Raw genomic sequence first — 24,766 nt, 5'->3', positions numbered from 1 at the left:
CGTCGCTCTCTTTAAGGTTAATCGTCGCGGTACACGACGCGATGATGACGGCCACCGGCCATGACGGCAATAATGACGCAATCCCCGGTAAATTCTTGTAAATCTTTATCATGATTGGTCAAGATGATTGGATTCCCGAACATTGCCGAAGCCATATTCTTAAGCACAGACTTCGTCAAGACAATCTTAAGCTAAAAATTGTGTTCTCGAAATTTATCTATATGCATGTAAAGCCGTCTTCAGACGGTTTTCGATCTTAAGACCGTCTTTTCCAAGATCATGCTTAAGACAAGTTTTGAGCAACGTCTACGAATGCGGAATTTAACACCACTTCAAACTCAGAGCACAGAATCTAGAGAGTCTTTACTTTCTACACAATTGTCACCATAAATTCAATATAATCGCGAACAATCGGCTGTGACATCTGTTTAGTATCCATTATTATTTTTTTAATTAAAAAAAATTTATTAAGATATTGATCAAATTAAAGTATTTCTTTTTATGTTATACTTAAATCTTTATCAGTATGTATTAATACATTCACATAAATTATGACTATCAGATTTCAGTTGAAGATTTATCAGGTAGTTCTGAGGTACTATAAATAGCTGAAATTACTAAATCACAACAGCTAGATGGTACTCAACGTGCAATTAAGGAAACGGTTTGTTATCTTCAAAATAATTATTACGTTATAGTTTTGATCTATAATTTCCATTTTATCTAAATCATAAATTTTATTCGTCTAGAACTTGTATCACTTTCTAACTCAAGAGGGAGAAGGTCGATCTTTTTTAGCTATCCAACACGGATTTTTAACCCCGAATGCTCGTAATCGATTATCACGACTTGTAATTCGAAAAGAATTAGATAATATCCTGCTGAAAGTTCCTCCACAACAGAAGCTCCAGATTTTAGAGTAAGTCAAATTTTTTAAATTAAATTTTGTATGCAATAAAAAGAAGTTCAAGTGCAAAAGAATTTCAAGTGCAAAGTTTAAAGCAAAGAAAATAACAGAAACATTTCCTGGTGAAAAAGAAAACACATATTACGAACAGTTCATGGCAATTAATGGTGAACACATTAATGCAAGTGGCAAATTATGATATCACTTCAATTATAGAAAAGCTGTTCTTCGTAAAGACAAAATACTGCAGAATCGTAAACCTGATAATACTGTTCCCACGTTATCTGAAGATATACTTGCTAAGCTTAATGTTTTGAAAACATTAATGGATCCATGGTTTAAAGTAGCAACTTTATGATGTGAAACGTTCGAAGCACAGCGGATATATTTTATGGGGGGAAAAAAGAAGTTGAAACTTATTAAAATTACACACGTGTTTGCGAGTTGACAGAGCTGTTGAATTATTTGAATTAAATTTCAACTTTTTGTATCCTGAGAACTTAAGCCTGATCTACAATGTGCTTTTTGCTTCCTGATTTTTGCTCTTAACCTGTTTGCGACTATCCCGTATTTCGCAATTGCGTTGCGTAACGCGATGTTTTTTGTTCTCTGTCGCCCAAGATAAAAATTGACGAACTTCAGAAGAGACAAGAAACATCACGTTACGCGACGGAATTGCGAAATACGAGATAGTCGCAAAGAGGTTAAGAGCAAAAAACAGAAAGCAAAGAGCACATTGTAGATCAGGCTTTATCATTATTACAAATAAATTGGCCAAAAACTAAAAATTTTCTAATAAAAAAATTGTCGACATTATAAATAACGAATGTAAAAGGTAAAGGTCTTGTCCATTTTCTATCAACATTGTCACTTGGTTTGTTTTCAATTTTATTTTTACTAAATTGCTCCAAATATTTTTTTACAACTTCAAGCAAAATTGAAATTTATTGTTTATCGCAGATTGTCAAGATTTTGTTTTATTTGTTGCCGTATTTAATTCCTGCTGGATCACGAAGAAAGAGAAATTTTAAAAATATTGACAATAATCCTGATAAAACTTTAAGCAAACGATCATTTGAAGAACGACGAAATTCATTTTTTATTCATTTGGAAATGAGTTATTTTCTAGAAAATTTTATATAACATTTTATATTAATTTATTTTCCGGGGGGTCACCCGTTAGCTTTCAGCGGGTAAACAGGTGGAAAGTTCGAGGAGGCGGAAAGGGTGCTGTAGACGTAGTTGTGTGAAAGGGTGGAGGGCAGGAGTAAAGAAAAATGTGGAGGAGGTTGAGAAGAAGCGGAGGCATTGGAGGTGAGGGCGGATCCGAGGAGATGCGGTCGGAAATCGAGAGAGAAGAAGAGAGCTAAGAATGAGGTTAGGATGACGATGAGGAAGTGGAAGGAGGACGCCAGGGACGGAGGAGGTGAGAGGCGGCGGAGGGGGAGCATTGGCTGGAGCAGGACTCGGCTGTTGGTGAAAAGGAAGCGCAGTGGAGGCATCGGTCCGAGCCGGCGCGGGGACTGCGGGGAGTTGACTGCTCCGAAAGAGCATGTTGGCACCACTGCGGGGCGGTAAGATGCGATGCGCTGGAATGCACTGTGGGCAGAGCAGGCCGGTAAGGAAGAGAGAGGTGATATCGGCGACGGAGGAGATGGCGCAAAAGACGAACGGTTTAAGGCGAGCGCACATGAGCACAGCACAACGGCTAATGAGATGGAGCGGGTGAAATCGATGGATCGAGAGAATGGGTCGATCGAGGAGGTGAACGTCCGTTGATGGCATGCGGGTAGCAGTATGGCGAAGAGATCGTACGACGGAGAGGTCGGAAAGCGGAAAGCAGAAAAGTGAACACACTCAGGAGTTAGAGGAGAGTGAGGGAGAAGGAAGAGAGGAAGGCAGGGTCGGAGAAGGTTTTGTTTGTAGGTGGAAGTAGAGACCCGTGAGAACAGGTGAAAGAATGAACGGAGAGCGCAGAGGAGAGTGGAGGATCAAAACAGAAGGCGGAAGGACGCAGAAGTGGCGACTCAAGAGAGGGGGCGCAGGCAGAGAAGAAGAGGGAGCGTGGAGTGAAGGGGAAGGAAGCAGGAGAGAGGAGATGGAGGTCGCAGAGCATGATAAGGGTGCGGAGGATAGCAGGAGAGGTAGAGGGCGAGAAAGGGAGGGAGGGAGTAGACTGTAAAAGGCCGCTATGGTCAGGTCGAGTGTGGAAGGTGCAGATTGTAAAAGGTTGGGTACGTCCCTAAAAAACGCCATTTCTGTAATTCGTCAGAATTAGAAATAAATCATACTACTACTATTAACTTATTTTTCTTGTATTACCATTTTTATTTTAAAAAATAAATATCTTTATATTTCTTTTGTTAATAGTCTGCTGGTACCTTAGAAACTATATTGAATTTAACTACACGTAAAGTTGGAAGTATTCTTGCTCAACAACCAGTTCCTGTAGTTGTTGGACCTATCCTTGGAAATACGTGGGGCCCGCCGCGGCGGCGCGGGCGGCACGGATCATGAGTTCGCACACAGAATAAATTGTAACTTACTAAGGAGTAATTTTTCCATCTTGGACTTCCTATACTTTTTTGTTGACAACATTTTCTTCTTTTTTTGGGCATTTTTTTTATTGAAATCGAAGATGCCAATCTTAAAGAAAAATTTGAATTTATTATTAATGTTAAAAAATATCAATTAATTAACCATTTTTATTAATAATGCATAATATATCTCAAAAGTGTGTAAAAAATACTTAAAAAATCACTAATCATTATTTAAAATCGGTAATGTTTACGACAAATTATTGATGTGTGAAGTTTAACATGACGGCTTTAACGCCGAAACTTTAAACCCCTGTAAGTAGACAACGCGTTGGACAAATGTCTAAAAAATTGGTGTAGATAATTATGGTCAATAGATTGTGCAAATTTCAGCACAATAAAAAAAAACATTTTTTTTGGGGTGGATCACTTCACATGGAATGCCCCATACATGAGTGTGCTTTGCCTACCTCCGGAACTTTGTTCAAAATTAAACAATATTTTTCTTTTTATTTTATTCAATACATTGAATAAAGAAACTTTTACTAATAAATCTATTTTTTACAAAGCACAGTTGATGAGCTTTGTTTGTTACAACAACAAAGTATAGAAATTTATCATAATGGACAAACTAGTCAGTAGGGAGGTAACATATACTTCTGGCCCAGGGATCTTTTTTGCGGTTAGCGGGGTCGGGGGAGGGGCTTCGCTGCCGCGGGGGGAGCGCCGTAAGCGGTGGGCGAGGGGGTCGAGGGACGGTGTAAAGAGTCACCGGAGGGAGGGCTATGCGGGGGGAAGAGAAAACTGGGCGAGAGGGGGAGCGCGACGCAAGGGGAACATTTGACGTAAGGTTGGGTGTGGCAGGGCTGCCAACGGGGGTTCGGCGCGGGGCAGGGCCGCCAACGGGGGCTCGTTGCTGGGATTTGGGCGTTTTTTGAGGGGGCGCTCGGAGCGGCGCTTGCGCCGTTACCGACCGTTTTGGAGAATCGCGGGCCAATATTTTTTGTTTGTTTTTTTCTTTGTCGTCGGTCGCGCGCGCATTTGAGCGCATCCGAACTCGTTCAAACTCGTTCAAGGTCGCTCGTCTGGACGTTTCGGGGGTGGGGGGGGAGAACGACGCGTTCTAGGTGATTCGTTTCGCGAGGGGTTTCGCGCGCCCGTCTTCGTCGTCGTTTTTTTTAACTCTCGGTCCGAAGGTCGTTTCGATCCGCGTCGCGACGGGCAGGATGTGGTTTTCCTGCCCATCCCGACTTATCGAGATTGATGGAGATGACTCGTCTCATCGTTCGATCGATTCGTGATAATTTTTTTAACGCGCGTTCAAACTCGTTCGCGGTCGCTCTCGTCGTTTCCTCCTTTTGTTTTGTTTTGCGGTTTTCCTGCCCATCCCGACGCGACGTATCGAGATCGAGGGAGATGACTCGTCTCTTCGTTCGCGATAATTTATGTAACGCGCGTTTGAACTCGGCGTCGCGATCGCCGCGACTGCGGGGGGTAAGCGCGGTCGCGCGGAGATGGGTATACGGATTTGGGAAAAACGGGAGAAACAGAAAGAGAGAGCGCACAGATGAGATACGCATATAGTTTTTTTTATTCAAAAATAATACAAGCGCGTTTACATTGTTTCGCTCGCGCAAATATATACATTTCTTAGACGCGACATCGTTATAAGGATTGGAAACAGAGCGCGGCTATCTCGCAGTCAACGATGTTGTCAGGATCGAAGAAATCGCTCTTCAGTATCTCAATATGAACCGAAGTTTCCATTTTCATCGCGGCGGCGGCTATTTCCCGATAGCGCAAAAACTTCGCGTCGACCTCCTCGGTCGCCGCGCTCAGCGCACGGATGACGCGATCCACGCAAAATTGGAGATCGTACAGCGTGAGCAGAGTTTTGCGCACCATCGCCACGCGAGCCTGGTTGGGTAGCTCCATACGTACGATCGGCCCGTTGTTGATCACTCCGAATCGCAGCGTCATCCCTCCGATCGACATCGGCGAGGGGGGGTGAGTTACGTCGGAGAGAGCGCGTTTCATGCACGACAATACGTCGCGTTTGCGCTCGACCAGTCCTTTCCACATGTCGAGCGTCAGGGAGATTTCTTTTCCTTGTTTGTCTCCCAGGGCGATATCCACGTACGAAGGCGTGGTATGAATACTGTACCACGGCGACTTGATCGTGATACCTATGGCTATGTACTTGTAGCCAGTCGACGTCAGCAGATAACGCGTCGTCAGGATGCGCACAGGGGGCAATTCGACGGGTTGGTCGGTGGGCGAAAGTAGGAACGAAACTCCTGATGATGACGACGACGATCGTCCTCGACGGGCGCGTCGGTTGAAGGATGAGAGCTGCGACGCGATTCCTGGCGACGAGGAAGATAATGGCGATCGTCCATCGAACTGATCCTCCGCTTTTTATTGCCGTTGTCGTTCGCCTCCGAATCCGCCGTCTCCGTAGGGGAAATACTCCTCGGCGCGGGTCGATCGGCCAACGTCGAGAACATTTCGCGCCGCGGTAACCGTTCCTTTCTGATTTTTTTTTCGACGCGTCGTATTCGGCCGACGACGCGACACTGATGCCTTGGAAGGGACACGTCGGTATAAGTAGGAAAGATCTGACTTATGTCGCGCGTGGCGCGGTGTGGGAAATTTGCGCGGTCCTCTACTTCCTTCGGCGGATGCGGAGATCGGAGAGCCGAACCCCGGTGTCGTCATCGTTCCAATAATCGCTCGCCGCCGACGTTAGCGAGTTATCGTTGAGGCGTACGATTCGATCGAGGAGATCGCGCAACTGCTGCAGCAGTTCGGCCTTAGGGCAGACGATATTCAGTATCCGCAGATCGAATTTACCGGCCGACGAGACGGTCCTCGTAAATTCGTTGAATTTGTAGAACTGCGCCCGAGTGGTGAAGTACAGATTGCCGTCAATGTAGTGGAATATCAACGTCACGCCGGTCGGTATTCCGGGAAACGTCGCCTCGAGGAGCGTAAATTTGGCGACTCTCTTGTCCTTGTCGCATTCGTCTATCTCGCCCACCGCGTTACCGTTGAACACCACGTAGGAACGTCCTCTGTGGGTGTTCACCGCTCCGTTGATCAGCGCGTTTTCGGGAAATCCGAGTTCTTGCAGGGTCTTCGGCCAACCTGGCCGCAGACTAAATTCCGGATATTGAACCAAGTATACCAAATTATCTACGAACACCATGAGATCGCCGGACGGGGATTGATAGGCAGCGGTCACGCGCGTGTAATTGTCGTGAAGAAAGCTCATGTGATTCGAGAGGGCTAAAGGTCCGTTGTACGTCCTACCGTCGATTTTCCGAAATCAATATCCCGTTCACGCGATCGAGGCTGCACAGGTCCGGCGACGGCGGCGGCGGAGCTGGCGTCCGACGCGGCGGATCGTTCTGAATTTTTTCACCGTACAAACGTTGAATGTCGGCGATGTCGTTTTGGTCGAGTTTCACCGGATACTGCTGGTCCGGCTGTATCGCGAACATCACCGATGTTTTGCGCTTGTTGTGCACCAATCCGAGGGAGTGGCCGATCTCGTGCGTCAGCGTGTAATGCAGGGAAAACTTATCCGCGGGATGTTTGTTGACGTAAATGTGCCACGGCTCGTCCCCGTCAACGTGCACCTCGGAAACGAACCCCGCTTGGTCCGTCGGGAGAGACGCGTGGGCGAGCACGTTGCCGGGGCCGTCGAATTTGTCCGAGCAAAATGCTCCGTTTACCTTGGTGTTCGTGTTATAGTGTAGTAAGCGTCGCCAAGATATTATAATGTCGGCATTCGACGTTTCGGAGCGTTCGAACGTCAATGCCGAATGCTGCGACCACAGGTCAAACGCGGCCCGCGCCGTGTTCAGCTCGGTTTCGTCGGCTAAGTGAAAATGCCACGTCAGGTGCGTCTTCGGCCATTTGGACAGGCTCGCTTTCGTTTCGTGCTTCAGGATATCTCGGAAACCGCATCGCGGTTTACTCATGAATTGCAGCGTTTCGTTGTTGGGCGTTCCGTCGCCGGGTAAATCGTAGTAATTCTGAAAATCCTTGAAGGCTTTGCGAAAAACGTCGTTTCGTCTCTGAGCCGAAACCGCGTCCACGTCTTTGGACAGATATCCGTATTTCTGCAGGTAGTCGAACGTGAGCGCGTAATTTTCGTCCGTAATTGTGGAATTGATGCACGCCGCGGCGATAAAACACGCGGTTAACGCGATTATGTACGCGAGCCGCATCGTCGAGAGCGAGAGAGAGACGGTGAAACCGCGATGACGGCGCGTTGCGGTTTGAGCGCGATCTCGACGAGCGCTCCGGATGCGAACGTTTACGCGATGACGATCGTTAGCGACAACGCGGATAGGTGGCGGCGCGGCGAGGGTCTCGGGCGTGAAAAAAAAAATGCGTCGAAGATCCCGGCGGATGAGTCGGCCCGATAAGGAAAAATTGCGTCAACGATTCCGGCGGATGAGTCGGTTTGATAAAAAAAAAATGCATCAATTATTTTCCTTGATGCGTATTTTCCTTGATGCGTATTTTCCATCGATTCATATTTTCCTCACGCAATAAAATGCTATTCTTAGTATATTTTTTTATCGCAACACCCATGGGCAACACCCTTTTTTTTACCATATATAAGAACTCGAGACTAGACTTGGGCGTAGTCTATCCGCACTCTTCGAGTGAACTCAAGACGATGGAGAAACTTAACGATTTAAAATGCGTGTGTGATGTATTACAAAATCAAACCACAGCCCTGACGAGGGAGGTTGAGGATTATTGCAACATGGTGCGGCAGTTGCAGCAGCGCGTGAAGTGCTTAACGGAAAAGGTGCCTCCCTTTTTGCAACTCACCGTTCACGTGGACGAGAACGCCGCAATGCTCGAAAAAACGTGAGTATCGCTTTCAAACGCGAAATTATTTCTTATAATATAATTAAACGATAAATTTTATATTTATGTATATTTATAATGATTTACAATTATTTATATTTATTATTCATATTTATATTTATTTATATTTATTAATTGTATTTTTTTGCGTAGGGCTATCATTACTTCCTTGGTGAAAAAATCTCGCAACCAGATCAGATTGTTCGTGACGAAACTTCGTGGGATGCATAGGGACATCGCGCGGCTGGACTCGCACGAAGAGGCGGGTTGTCGCGAGAAAGACGACAACGACGAGGGGGATTCTCCGAACCTGAACAGCCAAGAAACAGTGACCATCAACGACGATGTCCCCGTATGTTGGGTCTCCTAATGTGAAAAAAATGTGAAAAAAATGTGAAATACGATATATTGAAAAAATTTTATTAAATGACAGAAGTTTATGTATAATATGCTATATAATATTGTATTACAAATAAATATTAACAGTGAAAATAAATGTTTTAACGATATCGCGTTTTCTTCACCGCTTTCTTCCGCACTCGATCTGACGCTTGGCGTTATCGCTCGCTCGCTCGCGTTTCTAACCGCACCTCGCGCTGGAGCCCCACCCCCGTATCGCGCTCTCGCTTTCGCTCGCCGTTTCTCTGTTTGTCGCGTTAAGGTGTATCACGTTCCCGCGACCGGCCATTGTTACGCGCTGCCGCGACCGGCCATTTTCGCGCGCTCGGTAGCATATAATGTATACGTATATAAATACGGAGGTGGTATGCGAAAAGAGAAACACCGTTTGTCATACATTTTACGTCGATCTTTATTCGATAAAATATAGATAGAAGGATATATATGATACAATAGAGTAAAAAATAAACAATTAAACACAATATATACGAAATAAAAAAAACAAGCAACGCAATAAGATAAAACGATTAATACGTTAAAAAATGAAATTATATTAAACCAGTAATATATAACGTTTTTTTTTACACAAATTTATAAAGTAATTCAATTCGCGGAATCGATGCTGGCAAAACATTCGCGTCGCTCGATCCACCAATCGCGCAACTTCATCACGTTCTCCATGGCGCAGCACCGTTGGTGACGCCGGCAGCGAAACGCGCGATCGGTGCGAAGAGACTCCAACCGATCGACGTCCTCGTACTCCGCGTCGACGGTCACGATCGTCGCGTCGACGTCGCCGAGAATCTCCTGCAGCCATCTCTTCTTCTCGAGACCTTTCACGTAGATTCGCGCGTTGGGCGTCTCCTCCGTCTCACGCAACTCGTCCAGGTTGTCGCGCACCGCGCGTCGAATGATTGTCTTCGCCTGGCGATAGTCTGTGTCGCCGTCCTCCCAACGAAGGCCGTGATGGTTCGCTATCAACCAACTGGCTCTCGCTTTCTCGGAGCTCGTCAGCAGATTCCAACTCATCGGCGCGCGAAACACGTGATGCGCGAGCACGCGCGTCTCGCTTCGCAACACGGCCACCTCCTTCGCGACGAATCTGTCGCCCACCGTGAATCCTTGCAGGTCGACGAAGATCGTCGTCGTCGTCGTTGCCGCTGTTGCCATTGCGTCGGCGCGCGTTGGAAAAAAAATTAAAGAACAGACGATCGTTTAAAGTTGCTCGTTTCTAACAGAGTCTGAGAAACGATGGAAGGAACCCGCGAATTTATATATTCCTCGTTTCCGGGATAAAAACAATCCCACAACCACATTTTTCCGTTTCCCGAATGAGGTATCCTCGCAATCGCATTTTCAGTTTCCCGGATGAGGTATTTCCACAACCTCAATTTCCGTTAGATAATTTTGCGCACCACGTTGGTCGGCGGACTGTACTTGATGACTCAATCGTGAACGATGAGACAAAAAGCTGTGGTTTTCGGCGGAACGTTTTCCTTGTTTTCGAACTCGATGCGCACGTCCACGGTGGCGCTCTTCACCGATTCGTTTTGACGGGAACAATCGATCACCGCGAGCGGAGCTACCCGCGCGAATTCGCGCGGGGAGAAGAGCGCGTCGTCGCGACCGTTCCCGTAGTACGCTCCTCGAAATTTCGCGTACATCTCGTACAGCACGGCAAACTTGTCGCTTTCGAAATCCACGTTCACGTCGTCGTAGGAATAGAATTCCGAGTTGAGATACAATTTCACGTTGGCGAGCGCGCAATGATCGAACCTCGAGGCGTCGCTCGTGAATTCGTTTCGCCGTCCGGTCTGCAGCGCGAATATGACGTATCGCGGCTTCTCCAATTGCGGCGCGGCTTTCACGGCCCACGAATGCTTGGTTGTGCTCTGCAGCAGGGGAAATTCGTACAGATCCCAAGAGCGAAAGCCCGCGCTCAGAAATCGTCCGCTCTCCAACGTTCGCAACAGCGATAATTTAGTCACGTCGTTCAGCGCCACGTGAGGCATACGCCATTGCACTTTCAACAATGTAATTTTAGGATCCTTGGCCGGATCTCTCGGCACAGTCTTCTTCGGATCTACGACGCAGTTGTGGTCGCTACGAGAGCGTATCAGGATAAGCTCGTGTCGCGCGTTTATCACCACGCGTCTGTAGTCCTCGCAGAAACCCAACAGAATATTCAAAGGTACGCAAAAGTTGAATTGATGGGACGCGTTGTTCAGATTTGATTCGCTCGTCGGATAACTCCATCCAGCGTTCTGCAATTTTCTGGCTCGTTCGACGGTCAGCGACACGTAATTTTTTATCGTGCTGGTTATGCCGACGTTTCTACACCGGTCGATCTCCACGCCGTCGAGCTCGTATCGAATTTTGTCGAACATAAACGCGACGCAGTTGTTGACTAATTTCGCGTATTGTTCCTCATTCGTCGCGCCGTCGTCGTTGAGTCGTCCCTCGACGTACAGGAAACTGTCGCACGGCAGTGTATACAGATCCTGCTGCTGTATGGGTATTCGTATCTTGTCGTTGTGTCCGAACGTCGTGTTGACGTACGGGTTATACGTGTGAGTCTCGATTCCGACGATGCGCTCGTCGAAGATCAGCTCACTGCCGATACTCAGGATGTCGGCCATGATTTTTCCTCTTGAGGTAGAAACGGCTCGACGGTGACGCGTTTCTCACGGCGAGACCCAGCGTTCTTAGAAATCTGACGTTGGCGTTGCTGAGAACGGGTCCCCCTCCTCCGCCTTTTCTCTTTCCTACGTTTCCGATCTCGTCGTAGAACGGGCTAGCTCGCTCGTTCGTACAATTTGCGCTAGATCCGTTCAGAACGAGCATCCCTTCTCTCACTCTCTCTTTCTTCCGGGATACGCGCACACACACACACTAACCGTGACGACGACGTACGTGCAATCTGATCGTTATCTCCTCGCCGCGAAAGTCGATCAGCCGATCTTTTTGATCCACGACTCGCACCGTGATATCGGTGACGTTTCGCGCGACGTTCGGGAGGTAAATGATCTGCGTCGGAGTCTCCGACAGTTTATATCCCGGTGGAACTTTCGGCGCGAATTCGTGTATCGCGTGCACCGAGCGTCCGTTGCTGTACGCTCCCGCGGTGATACTGCACTCGATGCGAATTATGTTCACGCTCATGACGTCAACGGGTCCGTCGGAAAAGTACCATTTGTTCGGTTTTAGGATACGATCGCTTGAGAAACCCAAAAGAGAACCGATGTTGTTCGGTTTTGTAAAATTCACTCGATAGGCGCACTTTATCTTGCTTCTCATGGTATTCTCGTTGGCGCGAAGATCGAGCACTCTGTCACCACCGTCGTCGTCCCCGTATATGTCATAACCGTCGCCATCGTTGTCATCGTCGTCGTCGTCGTCTTCGTCCACGTATGCGCGATAAATCTCGTCGTCGGTTTCGTCCTTCTCCGTTCGGTTTTTTTCTTTTACCCGTCCAGCGTCGTCGGTCCGCGGTTTTCCTCCTTTCTCCTTAATTTTGTCTCTCTCGCGGGCGCGACGTTTGCGATGGAGAATAGCGCAGATATCTGCTCACGGCTTGCAGCTCGTACGAACCTTCCGGAACGACGATTCTCCGATCGTCCTCGCCGTAGTAGAAGCGATTGTTCGCGGACGTAACGTTTGGTATCGAATTGTACGTCTCAAAAGTCGCCAAACCCAGCTCGTATTTGCCGTCGCTCAGATCCAAAGCGGGAAAGTGACTCGCCGTGAGAACGCTGCCGGTCCCGGTCAACGTGAGCGTCAGCGACATCGCGGGAGAACGTCGATCGTCCGCCCGCTCCCCCCCAATCGATCTCGCGAAGAAATCGCAGGCACAGCTGTCCGCAGATTCTCTGATCGAATGTCTGGAACGCGCGACGATTGTACGTCACAATCGCGCTCTCGCCGCCACCGTCGCCGAGATACCGCGCGAGATCCCTCGGCGGGCGGAGATTTCCAAACGCGTCGAAGTAGATCGCCGAGTTCCCTTTTTTCGCGTAAGCGACCCAATGCGTGCCCGGGCCAACCGCGTCGTCGAGATTCACGATGCTGCACTCCGCGCGTTGCACCCTCGTCGGCAGAGCGTCGTGCATAAACACCCCGCGGAAGAACGGCACGCGCAGGCGACGCGCCGCTCGATCGAGCTGTTCGTCGGTCGTGACGCCGTACGGAGGTAGACGCGCTAACCTCGCCTTTTTACGCGATGTTTTTTTTTCGCCGACTCTCCTCGCGCCACCTCCGCGCTTCTTATACGGCGCGAGGTACAACCTGCCACCCTCCATCGCGCGATTGTGTCGCTGCAATTCGTCGAGCTGTTTTTGCGCCGCTTTGTTGGCGCTCACCGCTTTGGCCACGCCGGCCGCGCCACCGATCAAGGAACCGAGAGCGCCCAACATCGGTAGAAAGGGCAAGAAGCCGCCGCGTTTCGCCGTCGGAAGTATCCTCCGCTTCTTCCTTCTCGTCTTCGCGCTTCTCCTCAATCCCGTTCCTTTTCTCGTTTTCCTTTTGCGTTCCATACCTATGCCCAGCTTCGTCTTCGTCTTCGTAGCCGCCCATATGGCCGCCGCGGCGAGTCTCTCACCGGCCGTGGAATCCCTCGCGGTGACGCGCTCGCGCGCCCTCTCGGCGAGCCGTCGATCGGCGACGTGTCGCTCGGCGAGCTCGCCGCTTCGCGAATACGCGATGTCGTGCTCCCGACACGCCGCGTCCAACGGATTGATGCCTTCTTCGCCGCGCGCTAGTCTCTTCGCTAGACGCGTACCGGGCCCGCAGAACTGATAACCGGGTATGTGCAGTTCGAAGGGAAGAGCGTTTATCGCGCGATTGAGCAGACCGGTGCCGCGCATTCGGTCGCGGTTGCGCCAGGAGGATTCGCTTCTTTTTAGTTCGAACGGGAAGTCGAAGATTCACCGTTCACAGGGCGAAAGCGATTGCACTCGCGGCAGTCCTTGATGAGCGGCGGCGGACCGTCTATGTGCGTTTGCTGCCACGGACGATTGTAGTGCCGCATGCACGGGCGATATCTCTGCACCTCGGGATCCGCTTGTATATGTTTCGGCAAACGGTCCCACAACAGTTGCACGTATCTCCCAAATTGACGCAACAGAAAGACCTTCGGAATGTATTGCAACTCTTCCACCGTTAGATTGAGAATTTCGTAACCGTCCAACAGTATGGGAAACACACTACTGTGAGACATCTCACCGATGCGCGCAAACGATTCGTTGATTTTAAAAAATAAATTTTTTTTTCTACGAATACGGCGACACGCTCGCGCTACTTATACCCGCGCGCGAGGCGTTTGCGCACGCGCGACGAAACGAAACGACGTCTGCGCTTCCCCCTCTTTTTTTCCAGCGATCGAGAGACTCATCGCGAACGAACCGAGCGGAAAAACCGAGAGAGAAAGAGAGAGAGGGCAAACATGCGATTCGTGCGACGTTAGGAGTCTCGAATCTGGATCGCAGAACGTCGGCGGGGTCGGGCGCGACCGAGAGAGGAAACAGAGAATCGCGCCGGCACGGTCCTCTTCTTCCGAACGTCGTCCGTTGCATCATTTGCGGTCCCTCCAATTGCGGTAAGACGAACGTTCTGCTGAGCCTGCTGGAACAACCGCACGGTCTCCGTTTCGAGAACGTATACGTGTACTCGAAATCTCTGCAACAACCGAAGTATCGATACCTCGAACGATTGTTCGAGCCTATAGACGAGATCGGCTATCACGCGTTTTCCGACAATCGCGACGTCGTTTTGCCCGACGAGGCGCTTCCCGACTCGGTTTTCGTCTTCGACGACGTGGCCTGCGACAAGCAGGACAGAATGAGGGAGTACTTTTCTATGGGTCGACATTCGAATATCGATTGCTTCTATCTCTGCCAGACGTACGCCAAGATACCGAAACATCTCGTGCGTGACAACACAAATCTGCTGATCCTGTTCAGGCAGGACGGTACCAATCTGCGAGACGTGTACGACGATCACGTGAACATCGAAATGTCGTACGACGAGTTTCGCGCCTTCTGTCGCGAGTGTTGGCGGCGCACCTACGGTTTCGCCGTGATAGACAAGGACAACGCGTTGCGAGGCGGACGGTACAGACGGGGCTTCCACGACTTCGCCGTGCTGTAAGACCGATCAGTGCGCCTCGTCGAACGACGCGAGTATGAGCGCGATCGCGGAGGAGAGAACCGCGCGAGAGATAGCCAAGACGCGCGCCTCGATTCGCAGAAAGTACGCCGCTCTCAGGGCCGGAAAAATGGAGAGCGAGATCGCTCTGGAAAAGAGGTACGAGCCTATCGTCAAACCTCTGAAACGGCTCGCCGATGACGTGGAACGCAGAGGTAAAGGACCGGGCAAGATCGACGACGACGACGGCGCTAGCTTTGCGTTCCCGAAAAAGATGAAAGCGACGAAGAGAGCGAAGAAGGACAGCGAGAACGACGACGACGACGACGACGCTGGCGCCGACCTGGAGCGCGATTACTGGGAGGACGACGACGTATTCGCGCCAATCGGGACAACCGCGACGGCGGAAAAAAGAGAGTCGCGTCCGGCACGGCTGTGTTCGGCTCCCGCGACGACGACAACCGCGATGAGCTCCACGCCGATCCGTCACGATTCGGTCCAGTTTTTACCCAGAGAACGCGAAATCGTCTCGGAGACGACGACTCCGCCTCCCACGTTGGAGACGTCCGCCGGGAAATCTTTGAGTACAGCGGAAAGTCGCGACGTTCTGACTAGCCAACTAGGACCGTTGGGGCGGGAATACTTGGGCGCTCTTCTGGGCGGCGACAAAAACAAGAAGATCGACACCGTTTACGGAGTGCATTTCGGCGAGAAAGGCACGATGCTGGGAAACAAGCGATTCAAGCTGAAACCGGATGACACCATGGTCATCAACGGTGTACCGTACAAAGGCACGCGCGGCCTGTACGAGTTGATCTTCATGGGAAAACCCGACCCTAAAATCTACACGGAGAAGGACAAATTAACGTACAGGAGCATACTTTTTTCCACCAGCGCTCACAAACGCGGCGGCAAAGCCGACAATCCCGTCAAGGGCAACAAGGGACCGAAGTACAAAAATATAATAGCGCCGCTCGTAAACCTGTCTCTCAGAGTTGGAACTACGAAGGGTGCCGGGCTACCGTCGGCCATGCGACTGACCGACAACGCTATCGATTACGTTCACTGGGACGATCCCAACGAGCTGGTCGATAGACTTCGATTGCTGGACGCCTCTCGTCGGGCCGGCAACGACGCTCACGACAACAAAATCCTGTCGATAATCGAGGAACTTCGCGAGGCCGGCTTCGTCATAAATTGATCGGTCGCGTCGGTCGCGACGTCAGTGCGAGTCGCGCGCCCGCCAGCGCGATGTCCGTGAACAAATTCGGCATGTCTCTGACGAATCGGGGCAGCGGCGACGGAGTCGACGGTGCGTCCGCGGTGAGATTGCGCTCCTCGATCGAGTCCCTGCGCAATTACGCGCGCAACAACGCGTTCTTCGTGAGCGAGGATTTTTACGACGCGAGGGAGCGCAAGATACGAAGAGTGGCCGCGCCGGAGATCGACACCGACGCGACGAACAAGAGTTACGTCGAGGACGCGATTGAACGATCGAAGAAAAGCGCGACCGAAAAATTGAACGGTAAAATCGCGACGGTGGAGAACAAGGCGGAGAGAAATTTGAAGAACAAAATAGCGAAAGTGAGGGACGCGGCGCTCCTCATTCGCTTGAACTCTTTCGAAGCGGATCAGCACAAGATACGACATGTAGCCGCGCCGGAAATCGGCACCGACGCGGCGAACAGGAGCTACGTAAAGGGCGCGATTGGGCAGCTGAAAAGCGTTTTGATCGAAGAGATCAAGAATAACAACGCGATCCGAGAATTGGGAAACGGAATCGCGGCGCTGGAAAGCGTCGCGCTCCGTTTGAAAGCTCAGGATTCCTACGACGCGTCGGGGCGCAAGATACCACGCGTAGCCGCGCCGGAGGTTGACGCCGACGCGGCCAACAAAAGGTTCGTCGAGGGAGCGATCGCGGAACTCGGAAAGACTTTGAGCGACGCGATAAAAGAATTTAAAGAAGAGTTCGTTACCGTGAAGAATACCGCGAATAGGCACGAGGTTGAAATCATCGCGATCAAGACCGTTTTAAAGATTCTCAAACAAAATAAGCGTGGAAAAACGTAGACTCGTCAAAAAATTGCACGCGCCGGCGCGAAAAAATTTTTCTCGCCGCCGCGTCGTGGTGCGCGGTTACGACGATCTGTGGCAGGCCGACGTGGTCGAGATGCGCCCCTATTCGCGCGCAAACGCGGGTCACAATTACATTCTGACGGTCATCGATGTGCTGAGCAAGTACGCCTGGGCGATCCCGCTCAAGAGCAAGGGTGAAAAGGAGGTCGCGACGGCTCTCCGAAAGATCTTTCGCGAGGACGCGCGACACCCCAGGAATCTGCAAACGGACAAAGGAAAGGAATTCTACAACGCCGACGTGCGCAAAATCCTCGACGAGCGCGAGGTGAATCACTATTCCACGTATGCGGTGATGAAAGCGTCGGTGGTGGAAAGATTCAATCGCACGCTGAAAAACGACATGTGGAAACTCTTCACGCTCCAGGGATCGTACAGATGGATAAACTCGCTGCCGCGCCTTTTGTCGAATTACAATCGTCGCAGACACAGAACGATCCGAATGCGTCCGGCGGACGTGACGCCCACCGTCGCCGAAAAACTGCTGCGCACTGTGTACGGTCGCGCGAAGATAGCCGCGCCTGCGAAATTTCGAGTCGGCGATCCGGTGCGCGTAAGCAAATTCAAAACAATCTTCGAAAAAAACTACACTCCCAATTGGACCACCAAGATCTTTCGCATAGCCAAAGTACAAAAGACCAATTCCGTATCTGCTCAAAGACGTTCGCGGAGAAGCGATAGCCGGAGGATTCTACGAACACGAGTTGCTGCGCATCTCCAATCCCGACGTTTATCTCGTGAAAAAAGTCCTGCGCAAGCGCGGCAATCGAGCGTTCGTGAAGTGGCTGGGAATGGACAGTTCGCACAATTCGTGGATAGATAAGGCGTCTGTGTTGTAAAAAAAAAGAAATACTTAGACATTCGTAGACAACGCTTACTTTATTGTCAATAAAAGTTTACACATTCGTCGATTTGTTTCTTACGTGTTATTGATTTTTACGATAAAACAATTTTTAAAGCGTACAATATTGTTTCCCTTTTTTTTACAACGGTATTTTGTAATGTCCCCCACGGAAGCGTCTCCTCGCCGTTCGACGTCACGTATCGCTTGTCGTCGTGCGGACTGAGGGCTAGTTTTTGCTCCGACACGGTGTTAACCTCGTGCAGCGTCGAGCGTATGCACGACTGGCGCGTCTTCAGCTCGCGCGCGTTCCGCAGGCACTCCACGTAATCCTCGAACGTGATCCTCTTCGCGACTACGTTTCTCTTGACGCCCTTTATTCTCTTGGTGTCGTCGCATCCGAGTACCTTGTAGGTGTACATCTTCGCTCTGAGGCCCACGAACTCCGTCATGATCGCGCCGTTGTTCTCGTCCTTCATCAAACCTGGCACCTTTTTGTTGACGCGCGGCATACCGTGCGCGTTGTTCTCCGCGTAATCGCTCGTGTCGAACCTGTGCACGTCGCGTTTCATACGCTCGTACGCGTCTTCGCACTCCAGCGAATAGATCAGACTGTCCGTATCCGTGTAGGCAATTCGACAACGGTCGCGATAGAGCGGCACCATGTAGTCGTAGTGAAACCCGTAGAGACGCGTCTTGGATATCTCGAGAATAGACATACCCACGTAGATAGGCTTGTTGAATTTTACCTCGAGCCTTCGCAGCTCGATCGCCACCAGATTCTCCGAGAAGACGCTCCTGCTGTGAAAGTTCGGCTTAGCGATCAACGCCTCCGCGCCGTATCTCCCGTCCCATCGCGTCACGAGACGCACGTCCACGTGATCGCGCACGTTCTCCATAGTCTTGCCGAAGACGGCGTTGTTTATCAGTTTGTACAAATTCCGTTCGAACTCGTTGCTCGCGCGCGTCCTAAGCGCAGTGTTCAGCTCGATGTAGACGCGAAACCACGGCGACTGGGCAAATCGCAGAACGCGACGAACGCGCGTCAGACGCATACCTAGTCGCAGACATTGCTGCAGGTTTCGATAGTGCGTCACGTAGCGCGATTTGTCGTAGAGAGTGGCAAGCAGTTTTTCCTGTCGCTTGCCGGGCGGTTTGTCGCGCGTCGGGCACAACGGCAGATCCGCGTGGGCGTCGTGCAGGTCCCGCGGGTACTCGAGATCCACCTTTAAAATGTAACCGACGTCGCTGTCCGTCGGCACGGTCGTCGCGTCGAAATTCTCAGGATCGTCGAGCCACTGGAAATTTGCGTAGGGCAACGATTCGCTCGTAGCCCAGCCGTACAGATTGTTCACGTTGTAATACATGAGATACGGCTGAGACGAGTCGTGCGTCGGTACGTGCCTGTTGTTGGCTCGCGCGTACCTGAGCGAACATTGACTGAGGCCGCCGCGTATTCCGCGTTCCACGAACAGCACCATGTCGATGTCGGTGAGCAGCTCGAAACGCACGCCGGTGTACCTCAGCATGGCGTCCCACGTGTACCCCGGCAACGTGTAGTAATGCGCGGGATCAAGCCCGTAACTCGCCGAACACGCGTCCCGAAAATTTTCAAATATATCCGCCAGAAGAAGCACGTCGGTTTTGAGATACAGATCGCTGTACTCGCCGAGATCTCGCACGCGAAAACGTCGCCAGACCCTCGTCGCGTGCTCGTAGTCGCTCTCGCTCGCGGTCTCGTTGGTCAGGGAACTGTAAAAGGCCTCGCGCGGCGGAAGCTCGGTATCCCGCAGTTTGTCCGCGCCGTCGACGTACTCGTACGGAAACACTCCCTTGCAACTGAGCAGATCGAGATCCTCCGCGCTCAAATCCGCGTATTCCGAACGCGTGATTCTCAGTTTGTCCCTGTTCAGATAGGACGCCAGGGTTTCGATACTCGCCGCTAAAAATTTATACGAGTCCACGAATCGAAGCTTCACGTACCGATCCCATTTCCCGTCCGTCTGCGTCTCCTTAACGGTCTTCGAGAAAGATATGTAGCTTTCCTTCGTGAGCGGCAGCAGATCGACCCCGCCCTCGAAATCGTTCGCGATTTTCTCGACGATGAAGTGCGCGTCGTAACCCGACAAATTGTGAAAGAACACGGGAATCACGTAAACGTTTCTGTAATTCAGATTGCAACGAGAATGCGCCGGACCTCTGTAACGTCCGGTTAGGTGACAGTGATCCCGCACGCGCTTGTCCTCCGGTTGAAACGGTTTCCCGCACATGTGACAATAAGTCGCGAGCAGAAATTCGCTTTTCTCGTCCTCCGTAAGTTCCACCATCGCTATATTGGTAAAAAATTTATTCTTAACGCGACGCGCGAGAACGCGAAGCTCGTTCACGAACCACAAAACGCAATCCTCGCCGCGACGATATCTGTACGCGGACGCGGTATCGTCGTAGGTGCAGCACAGATAGTAGCCCAGGCTGAACGGTACGTGACGTTGATAAGCGTATCTTTCCGTTCTCGGGCCCCCCTCGACGTTTTCCCTCTCCCGTCGTTCGAGAAAACACTCCAGATCCGCGTACACCACGAAGGGAAGTCGCTCCTTTCTGTCGTAATTGTCGAAAGACAGCCATTTGTCGCTCTCGTTCGGGAGAACGACGGCGCAGTCGTTCATTCGGCCGCAGTCGACGCTGTGGGCGACCAACTTGTCGCGCGTATAGAAATAGTGTAGACATCTGCGAAATAACGTGCGAGCGATTACTGCGTGTATGTAAAAAAAATAACGCCTCGTCTTTTCCTTGTTCCTCTTGTTTTTTTTTATTTTATTTTATTTCTTTTACCTACCGATCGCAAACGTGCTTCGCGCACCGTTTTGCTGTCAATTGCGAATTCACCAATCGCGACAGATTCTTTATCCAGGCGAAATGGCCCCTGTTGACGCCGCACAGCGTATCGCGCAGATACAGCAGATTTACGTGCCTGTCCTGCTTATCGTCGGTCAACCGCAGAGGCACGATCGCGTTGTGGTCGGCGCCCCGGCCGAACTTAGCTTTCTTTTCAATTTCTTCCCGAGTTGTAAACACGTTGATCGATACGTCGTTCTGACGTTCGAATTTTCCGATGTTTTTCAGATCTATGGGAAAATCGATCCCGTCGAGATTCAGCACCGTCGCGTAATCGGGATACGAGCCGCATCGTTCCACGTGCCGCTCGGCGGGGTACAGAGCCGCGACCACCGCGCGCGCGAAACACGCGTCGTTCTCCGACAGCACGTTGACCATCGCCTTTTTAAGTCTTATACCCAGCGGTATTTTTATCCAACATCCCACGCGAATGGGATTACACTTGTTCACGTTCACGATTAGGTTCAATATTCGCGACAACGCCCATCCGCTGTCGCGTTCCTGAAATTCTTCTAACCGCGTTAGAATCGCGTCGCGCACGTGTCTATCGTACCACTCGCTCAGATCGGAACCTGGGAGAAGCTGTTCGTTCCGCGTAGCGATACTCTTCACGTCGGTCTTAACGTCCGCTACGAATTCCCCGTTGAATATGACGTTGACCTTCAGACACCCGTGTTCGGTCATATTATCCCGCACCTTTTCGAGCACGGTGCCCTTCGCGTCGTCGAGAAATCGCGCGGGCTCGATGTACGTGGAGTTCGTCACAGCGCCGGTCAGCACGCGACGTTGGAACGCCGCGTCGATCTCAATCCACGAGAAACCTCTGTCGCTGCTGCCGCCGCTACCACCTTCCCCTCCGTCCAAGCCGGCACCTACGGCGCGTTCGAATCGTCGACGCAGATCCTCCCTCGAACCTTCCAATCGCGCTATTAGAGCCACCAGAGCGCTCACGGCTCCGGTGTTTCCTTGCTTCCCGGAGCGTTTGACTCGACACTGCTCCCGCAGGAGTAGGAGACACTTGTCGCATTGCCGTCTTCACGCGCGGTACCCGTCCGCGTCGCGGACGTTCGCGGCGAGCAACTCGTCGCACTCTTTCCGCATCGCGTCCAGAAAGGTTCACCTTCGGGAACGTTGAACTTCACTCGGTCGAAAAGACGACGAGACCGGGTGATTTGAATCCTATGTATCCTGCTCTCTCCTCCGTACACCGTCTCGTAATAGAGATAATACTCGAGCGGCAGGCGACGCGTATAATCGCTCGCCCTGACGGAGTTCGCCACCGTCGTCTCTATCCACTTTCGCTCGCGATCGGTTCGCGCTCCTATTTCCCTTCGCAGATGATGGGTAGCCGGATTCTATCGCGCGTCCTCCTTCGCCACCGACGCGCGCACTCGACAACGGTGCTTCGACTCTCGCCGATTCATCGTCCGAATCGGACGAAAACTTAGGCATGGGCTCGCGACAGCGCCATTCGTCGTCCGATTCCTCGGACGACGGATAACGGCGATCGTTCATTCGAGAGTACGTATCACTAATGCTACATATGCACCCCTAACGCGTCAAAATCAAGCTGCATATCTCCATCTGCAGTCCGCCATGTAAATGTTTCAGCGTAATCATGAATATCGAGAAACCTCCGCTGAGATCGGAGATCGGCAATTCCGATTTCGCGACGAATCAGATATCTCGTTACGTCGACGCGTCGCGGATGCCCATTCCTCATGAACAAATCCCCATTTCTTACGAGCGGTTCGCTGATTTTCACGATCGGTTTCCTGATTTTAGGATCGAACGTTGGTTTGCAAAGTTCTGCGTACTCGTCGCTCATATTTTTTTACAAATATATTAACTCTCGACCGCGCTCTAGAATCCTCGTAGAAAATAACCGTTTGCCGCGCCGTTCGCGCGCCTGTTCAATTTATACCCCCCGTTTGTCGTCTCAACGGAAGACGTACCCCCTGCCAGACGCGCTTTTTCCCGGAATGACGACAACCGCTCGCCGCGTCCTCCGAAAAAACCCAGAATGACGACAACCGCTCGCGGCATCTTCCGACGAAAAATAAAAGAAAAACAAAAGGAGGAAACGACGAGAGCGACCGCGACGCCGAATTCGAACGCGCGTTGAATAAAAATTATCGCGAATCGTACGAATCGATCGAACGAAGAGACGAGTCATCTCCCTCGATCACGATTGATCTCAAAACAATAGGAGGAAAATTACAAAACAAAACAAAAGGAGGAAACGACGAGAGCAACCGCGAACGAGTTCGAACGCGCGTTAAAAAAATTATCACGAATCGATCAAACGATGAGACGAGTCATCTCCATCGATCTCGATAAATCGGGATGGGCAGGAAAACCACATCCTGCCCGTCGCGACGCGGATCGAAACGACCTTCGGACCAAGAGTTAAAAAAAACGATGACGAAGACGGGCACGCGAGACCCCCCGCGAAACGAACCACCTAGAACGCGTCGTTCTCCCCCCCACCCCCGAAACGTCCAGACAAGCGACCTCGAACGAGTTCGAACAAGTTCGGACGCGCCCGAACGCGCGCGCGACCGACGACGAAGAAAAAAAACAAACAAAAAATATTGGCCCGCGATTCTTCAAAACGGTCGGTAACGGCGCTCGCGCCGCTTCGAGCGCCCCCTCGAAAAACGCCCAAATCCCCGCAACGAGCCCCCGTTGGCGGCCCTGCCTCGCGCCGAACCCTCGTTGGCAGCCCTGCCACACCCAACCTTACGTCAAATGTTCCCCTCGCGTCGCGCTCCCCCTCTCGCCCAGTTTTCTCTTCCCCCCCTAGCCCCCCCCCCTCCGGTGACCCTTTACACCGTCCCTCGACCCCCTCGCCCACCACTTACGGCGCTCCCCCCGCGGCAGCAAAGCTCCCCCGACCCCGCTAACCGCAAGAAAGATCCCTGGGCCAGAAGTATATGTTACCTCCCTACTCTAGTCGAGTTTATTTTACTCTTGAACTTATTCTTGGTGACATCTTAGGTCTACATAGCATTCTTGGTTTTAGTGAATCTTTTCACGCAAATTACTTCTGCAGATTTTGTTTAACGCATCAAAATGATTTTAAAAAAGTATTATATGAACGTGATTGTAAACCGAGAGATAATAAAAGTCATAATGTACATGTATAAAACAATGTAATATTTCTAAAAGCGGGGTGAAGGAATCATGTGTTTTCAATTCTGTGCCAAATTATGATTTATTTCAAAATATGAGCGTCGATGTACAATACGACTTTTTAGAAGGGATAATTCCTTACGATTGTGCACTTCTTATAAATCATTTTATTAATATTGAAAATAAATTTACTTTGACGCAATTAAATATTTTAATTTAATGTTTTCCTTTTAATAAAAATGAAAAAAATAAACCAGTCGAAATTAGTCAAACCCATTTGAAAAATAAACGCCTTCAAATGTCATCCGCTGAAATGCTCACCTTTGTAAATTATTTAGGACTTATAATTGGTTATTTGATAGATAGAGAAAACAAATATTGGAATCTATACCTTGTATTAAAACGAATTACTTCTATTGTTACTGCTACAGTAATTCATGTTAATGAACATGATTTATTAGCTGCAGAAATAGAAGAATATTTGCATTTACGTATTGAATTATTTTCGGAAAATCTAAAGTTTAAACATTATATTGCTATACACTATCCAGAAAGAATGAGACTATTAGGTCCGTTATGGAACATTTGGTTTATGCGTTTTAAGAGCGAACATCGAGAAGGTAAAATTATTGCACATTCTGCTATTAGCAGAATTAATATTTGTTACACTGTAGCATTATGACATCAATTAAAATTAAGGGGATGCTGGAGCCGTCTGTTTTACCGGCATTTTTTGTCGGCACGTAGCGTCGTATTAATTTGACAGAATTAAAAATCCTTCTCCAGAATTGCAGTACATACATTAATGATTCGGGGAAACTCCAATTTTATATAGAAAACAAGAAAAAATTACGGAAGTACAGATTTCCTTATCCTACTCTTATCCCA

General features: G+C 50.2%; 5 protein-coding genes and 1 pseudogene across 5 annotated transcripts; 1 reads left to right on the top strand and 5 right to left on the bottom strand.

Annotated features, from left to right (window-relative positions):
- Positions 1–155, bottom strand: part of LOC112458344 — a 1,415-nt pseudogene extending 1,260 nt beyond the window's left edge.
- A 5,954-nt stretch (positions 156–6,109) lies between these two features.
- LOC112458338 (matrix metalloproteinase-2-like) lies at positions 6,110–6,718 on the bottom strand. The gene has a single exon (XM_025021925.1). The coding sequence runs from the start codon at positions 6,716–6,718 to the stop codon at positions 6,110–6,112; it is 609 nt and encodes a 202-aa protein (XP_024877693.1).
- A 34-nt stretch (positions 6,719–6,752) lies between these two features.
- On the bottom strand, positions 6,753–7,679 carry LOC112458329 (matrix metalloproteinase-19-like). The gene has a single exon (XM_025021914.1). It carries the CDS (start codon positions 7,677–7,679, stop codon positions 6,753–6,755), a length of 927 nt encoding a protein of 308 aa, XP_024877682.1.
- Positions 7,680–8,052: 373 nt separating this feature from the next.
- Positions 8,053–8,704, top strand: LOC112458322. Its single transcript, XM_025021905.1, has 2 exons — positions 8,053–8,334; positions 8,488–8,704. Exons 1-2 carry the CDS (start codon positions 8,138–8,140, stop codon positions 8,702–8,704), a joined length of 414 nt encoding a protein of 137 aa, XP_024877673.1. The 5' UTR covers positions 8,053–8,137.
- A 1,474-nt stretch (positions 8,705–10,178) lies between these two features.
- Positions 10,179–11,372, bottom strand: LOC112458311. The gene has a single exon (XM_025021895.1). The coding sequence runs from the start codon at positions 11,370–11,372 to the stop codon at positions 10,179–10,181; it is 1,194 nt and encodes a 397-aa protein (XP_024877663.1).
- A 6,571-nt stretch (positions 11,373–17,943) lies between these two features.
- LOC112458299 lies at positions 17,944–20,175 on the bottom strand. The gene has a single exon (XM_025021877.1). It carries the CDS (start codon positions 20,173–20,175, stop codon positions 17,944–17,946), a length of 2,232 nt encoding a protein of 743 aa, XP_024877645.1.
- Between the last annotated feature and the right edge of the window lie 4,591 nt (positions 20,176–24,766).

Source organism: Temnothorax curvispinosus, unplaced genomic scaffold (genome assembly GCF_003070985.1).
Source record: "Temnothorax curvispinosus isolate PA1 unplaced genomic scaffold, ASM307098v1 QBEX01000795.1, whole genome shotgun sequence".
Lineage (NCBI taxonomy): Eukaryota > Metazoa > Arthropoda > Insecta > Hymenoptera > Formicidae > Temnothorax > Temnothorax curvispinosus.
The sequence above is the reverse complement of the archived record's forward strand: the minus strand, read 5'-3'. Positions and strand labels throughout refer to the sequence as shown.